At 42.4% G+C, this 6,000-nt stretch overlaps 1 protein-coding gene across 1 annotated transcript in view; it reads left to right on the top strand.

Moving 5' to 3' along the window:
* The first annotated feature begins 942 nt into the window (after positions 1-942).
* Positions 943-6,000, top strand: part of LOC118556542 (sodium/potassium-transporting ATPase subunit beta-1-interacting protein 2-like) — a 74,589-nt gene continuing 69,531 nt past the window's right edge. The window contains exon 1 of the mRNA XM_036147612.1: positions 943-2,331. Within this exon, the coding sequence (XP_036003505.1) occupies positions 2,278-2,331 (54 nt within the window). The 5' untranslated portion in view covers positions 943-2,277. The remainder of the gene's footprint in view (positions 2,332-6,000) is intronic.

Raw genomic sequence — 6,000 nt, 5'->3', positions numbered from 1 at the left:
CGGAAGACAGACTAGCGTACGATATTTGACCCAACTGGGAAAACCAGTGGATTTCTAATTATTGAGCCTTATGAACTATAGTTTTCACAACCTTTTTATAACAAGTATCATCACAATTGCAAAGTTTTCCAACTACCACTATATTCTTTCAGAGATATTTTGAACTAGTCGTAAAACAGGACATGTACCTTTTCAGTGATCAAAGAAAAGATTTAAGTTTTGCACTGGCATCCGCTTGATCGGTTCATAACATTTCCTATTGTCTGGACATGCATGCATAACCTTTAATTTGGTCTGTGCGATTATTATTTGAGTAATTATTATTTCATCATTATTGGGCCACTGCATCATTATTTAGGATTAACACATTTGCTGTATATATATATATATATATATATATATATATATATATATATATATATATATATATATATATATATGTATTTTTTATTTTTTTTTTTTTTTCATGCATTCCTTCACCATAAGTATTTTGGGTTCCTATTAGCTATTGCTTCTGTGTGCCTAGTTAGATGATGCACCCCAGGCCAATAATGTGTGTTGATGAGTTGGGTTGAACAAAGCCATGTCAACACAGTCCTGCATTGTGGTTACATTGGTTAGGAAAAGTACAAAAACATTTATCCTCTACAATTTTACTGTAATCCTCCAAGACTGGTGAGCGATGAAAAATACGGGTTAAACAAGTAAGAAAAGAAACGCACCATGAAAGGCACTAGAGACAATCGCCTTGCAACATAATAAAGAGAAATAGAGAAATAACGCGATATAAATAAAGCAATTAAAAAGGACAACGGTGTCTGATTGGGCGCCCTTATTTTGGAAATCCGGACCAGAACAGCAGCATGGAGGCGTGCTGTTTGACTTGACAGATGGCAGGCGGGAGACGCTCCTCACGGCTGTCTCTCTCGGTCCATTGGTCCATCCCGGTTCCCATTGTCTCCCCCTTTTTCCACTTCTTCTTCAAGACAAACCCCGAGACCAGAAACTCAGCGTCAGACGTCATTTGGCTCCGATCCGCTTTTTTTTTTTGTTGCGCGTCACGTTTTGGAGACTTACTTCGACCGGGGGATTTGACATCGCTCCATTCTGCGCGGAATTTGGACATCCGTGTGTTTTTTTTGTTGTTGTTGCTTTTGGGTTTATTATCGTGGAAGTGCCTTTATCACAACGAAGAAGGCTGGTGGGGGATCAACCATCGGATCACGCTTCTGAGAAAAGAATAAAATAAAATACAAAAAAAAAAAAAAAAAAACCCTTGTAGTGGACCAGAGGGGAGATGATCCTAAAAAGGGGGACTCATTAGACAGAAAGAGCCCCAGAAATCATCTTCCAGGAGGCTGACATAAATCAGAAGACCCCATCAACGCTCTCAGCCTCCACTGCCTGTCTGGATAAGTCAGGGCATTTAGGAGGAAAAAGTCGTGTGGAAAGAACACAGCGGCGTTTGGGTGAGGATGTTGCCGTTACTTCCCCTGAGATAAGAAGAGGAGAGGAGCTCGTTTCTGTCTCTGTTTGTGTGTGTGGGGATCATAAATAAATAAATGCAAGGACCACTTTCACTTGTTTCCTCCACCTGGAAACAAATTACCATCACCAAAGCAGGCAATCAAGTGTGGGGGGGTCTTTAATCGGATTATTGAGCAAGAGATCTGAGAGATCCGTGGGAATATATCCAGCCAGTTCCACCATCTGTCTGGTGCTGTCCAGGATTGTGCCAGTTCAGCAGGGATAAAGATGCGACTCAGTGAGATGAGCCCCGAACGGATTACCAATCCTACAAGGTGAAGTCTGGAGAAGCCCAACCGACACAGTTGGAACATTTTCTCACCGAAGAAAGGGGGGGAGCTTTTATTTTGTTGGCCCTTGGAGAAGACCTGTTTGATTTTTTTTATTTGTCCTGCTAAAATGCACATTAACAGCCAGTTATTAAAGATAGATGATAATGTGTTGTCTTGAATTCTCCTAAATCGTCCTAAAGGTCCTCTTTCCACAATTGATCCCTGACCTGGACCTGTGTGTGTGTTTTTTTTTTTAATGAGACCCCTCATCAGTCTTTCATCTGAATGAAGTGGTTGCTCTGAGCACCAAAGAGCACAGGGGCTGCGCTCCGCTCTCTGAGGCCGCGGAGCAGCGCCTCCACCTGGGGCTGCCAGACAGCCAGACGGGCCCCTCGCTGGAGGGGGTGGGCGTGGAGGTGAAGAAGAGACTTTGGGGATTATCTGGAGTTTCTGGACCTCTGCACAGGAGGAGGAAGTCATGGGGTGTTGCAGCGGCAGGTGCACCCTGGCCTTCATCTGCGGCATGCAGCTGGTAAGTGCCGAGATTACTATCGATCCTGTAACTTGAGATGATCGATCGGGAGAGAGCTTTTATTTTTTATGATTTTTTTTTTTATCTTGTAAGAGCTTGACAAACAAACAAGCTGTCACGGGGAATCAGCGGCAGGAGCATCTTCAGCGCGGCGGGTGGATTGCTCTAAGGTTACAGATTCGGAAGTTAATAGGAGCGTAACAGGTCGCAATACAAGGGAGGAAAGGAATGGGAGGTGCTCTTCGTAGGAGCTTCAAGAGTGATCTCAAGAGTAATGGGAGAAAAATACGGCTTTTGTTGAGTTACATGTGTGGTATAGAGAGGAAAAAAAGATATCTGACACAAAGCATAACCAGCTGCTTATCTGTTCCTTGGTGTGCCGCTCTTTCCCCTTTCAACATCTGGATCGCTGGGAAGTGGGACCAGGCCGGGATGAAGGCGCGCGGCTTTTTACATGTATGCACATCATCTGTAAACCCAGCCAAAAAACTGGAAGCGTTAACAAAGAGCTCCTTTGTGGCTTGGCAGGGAACAGCTGCTGTAAAGCAAAGGATTTTTAAAAATCAATTTATGCAAAATATCTTCCACAAATTGAGTCAGATATGATCAGATATACAGACATGGGCATGAAGTAAGTTCTAGCTTTGATTTGAGTTAATCTGTTCCCTGAAGAAAAAAGTTCACTTTTTAATAAGTTAATCAAACGTTTATCTGAACTTCTAATTAGTAATCCGTCATTTTCTGCTATGTGAAAGAGTAAATATAACATAAGGCCTATTTATTTTAGCCACTGGTCACTAGATTGGCTGAGGACCCATATTTATCTTGTCCCCACGCACAGCGAGGAGGATATTGGCAGGGAAAAAACACAGAAAAAGCAAACAAACAAAAAAAGAAACTGCAGCCAAGAGAGGCATCTTGGGGATAACCAAATCTAAATAACACGCCATTAGACACCATTTAGATGCCAACCGCTTGTTTGGGAACAACATGTGAAGTTTGGAGAACTCTGGACTTTGGTTGAATGAGATTTAGACCAAGATTACTAGATTTGCACCAAACACTCCTGGTGTGTTTGGTGAGGAACAAAGGACGAATATGTGGAGAAGTATGTCATGCCTACTGTCGAGTACGGTGAAAGAACTGTAATGCTGTGGGCCTAGTTCTCTTCCAAATGCCCAGACCTTGTCAGAGTGCGGGTCGCAATAAAGTCTTTGAAACATCAGATTTTGAAGAAAAATCTAGTGGCACGTCTCAAAAAAACAAAAAAAAATTAAAATTGATCCTTACTGGGTTGTTGAGCGAGATATTGCTCCAGCATGTGACCAAATCAACACCAAAATGCTCAATCGGACACGGAATCTACCTTTTCTGTTGCATTCACAATCCTCCGACCTAAATCCTGTTGAAAAGAAAGGGGCCAGCCCTGATGATTTACAGAGACTGAAAAGAGGAATCGTTGAAAGATCAATTAATTTGTTCATTTTGTTAAGAGCAATTGATCCCTGACTTATAGAACAGCAATGCGTAACTGCACTTAACTTTAAAGGTTGGATTCTTCTTAAACACTTTTTCAGAGAGGGGTCATGCTCCTGCTACAAATTTTATTTTAAGTTTTGTTTGACACATCAGTACCAGAGAAGCCGATTATCAAAAAGCAACAGCTTTTTTGATTTAAGAACAGTATATATATATATATATATATATATATATATATAGGACAGGACTGTCAGCTTATCCTGTCTCCCAGTCACCAAACACACTGCCGTCGCCCCACCTGCCAGTCACCTGCCGATCATCCAGCGCCGGCCCTAAAGTTTGGAACAGACCCACGTTCGTTCTGACCTTGCGGACGAATGCAATCCAGAAAATTTCCCGTTGAACTTTGACCGCATGTCTGTTGTTCGGTCTCTGTAGGTGAACCGGCGGGCTGCTGTGTTTAACACATTTACTGCTTGGACCAGTGAACTGTGAAGTCTGATGCAGGCTCCTCCTGGGAAGGGTTAGACCTCCCTAAGTGGGGGCCTTGGACAGATGAGCTAACAGAGCGATAGCGTCTGAGGTAACATTTGGAGAGGGCGCTTTAATTGGAAAGTGCGCGTGCTGTTCATGCAGCAGGGTGTTCATTCATTTATCCATCCGCTCCCCTTCATTCTTCAAACCGCTGCTGGAGGGATGTTGAAGCGGCAGCGTGCTAAATATGTTGTAGTACAAGTGGTGCTGGGAGCAGACATTGCCCCACTTTGGGCCTATAAATAGTGTTATCAATTATTATTATTAGATGGCTCGGTTTCTAACGGATCTGAAATCAGCTCAGAGGCTCTCATGCAAAATCTTGAAAATTGATCCCTAAAAGCTAAAACATCATCTAAATATCGGCAGAGTTCAAGCCCGTCATTGTTATTCTACAACAGACTCAAAGAAAATGCAAAAGTGCGCCTTCAAGTGTGCTCTCTCTCTCTCTTTAAGAGCACATCTCAAACAAGAAAACGTCCGTGGTAATGTGAGAATCCCTATAAAGTGCTTTAAGAGGAAGCTTCTTCTTTAAAATGGATAGCGTGCCCCTGTTATTGTACAGCCGATGCTAGCCTTTTCACTTTACAAAATAACAACTTAAGGATTTCTTAGTATTAGCATTTTGAAAATGTGTCGGCAGTTGTTTTGCCAAGGTCGAGGCGGAGAACAAGTATCTCTACAGTGCCGTGTGTTTTCCACTATCTTCTTCAAATAAAATATGAAAAGTTGGATGTGCTATGCATTTGTATTCAGCTCTCCTGAGCGAACTGTTTGTAGAGCCGCCCCTTTGCTGCGATTACAGCCGTAATTCTTTGGGGTGTGTTCTCTTCTAGTCTTGCAAATCTAGAGATGGATATTTTTGCCCTTTTTTTCATTTGTAAAATAACTCAACCTCAGACAGATTGGATGGAGAGTGCCCATGAAAAGCAATGTTCAGATTTTCGCAAATATTCTCAATCGAACTCAGGTCTGGACTTTGACTAGGCCATTCTAACACAGGAAAAGCCGTAGATCTAAACCATAGGTTCTCACCTCTGGTCTTCAGGGCTTACTAGCCATCATGTTTTAGATTTGTCAGCGCTCCAGCACATCTGGTTCAAATGCCTGTCAATCTTAGGTCAGGTGTGTGGCAGCATGATTAGAAGTGTTCTTTGTTTTCCGGCCCATGCGGCTGTTGCTGTGGACTGTAAGTTGCACCCGGTTTTATTTAGGGATGTAACAAACAGCCGTTTGTTACATCTAAGAATGAACACTTAACTTGGGATTTAAGCACTTTATTTAGCACTTTTGATAGCATATAGCACTTTAAGGATGCATATTTGCACATTTAAGAAATAATTGCACACAGTTACTTGTATAAGTGTTTATTGAATGCATTTCCTTTTCTTAGTTTTACATCCAGTGGCACTGCAGCACTTTAGTAGAGTGGTTGGGCCCTGGAGAAGAAGGGTGACAAAAATTACAATGTCAACATGTGTGCAATATCTATTTTGTCCTTATTGTTTTATCTGGAAGTGTGTAAGTGAAATTTTTTGGTTTGTACTCACCTTGTCCTTGTGTCCAGGTCCGTCCCCTAAAAGAGGCCTGGGCTGAAACGACTGCCTTAAGAAGGTTCCGGGCTGGACCAAGGCAGGGAAATGTATAGGGGAGCCA

The sequence above is a fragment of the Fundulus heteroclitus genome, chromosome 15, assembly GCF_011125445.2.
Source record: "Fundulus heteroclitus isolate FHET01 chromosome 15, MU-UCD_Fhet_4.1, whole genome shotgun sequence".
In the NCBI taxonomy this organism is placed as follows: domain Eukaryota; kingdom Metazoa; phylum Chordata; class Actinopteri; order Cyprinodontiformes; family Fundulidae; genus Fundulus; species Fundulus heteroclitus.
This window is presented reverse-complemented; position numbering and strand designations above follow the sequence as displayed.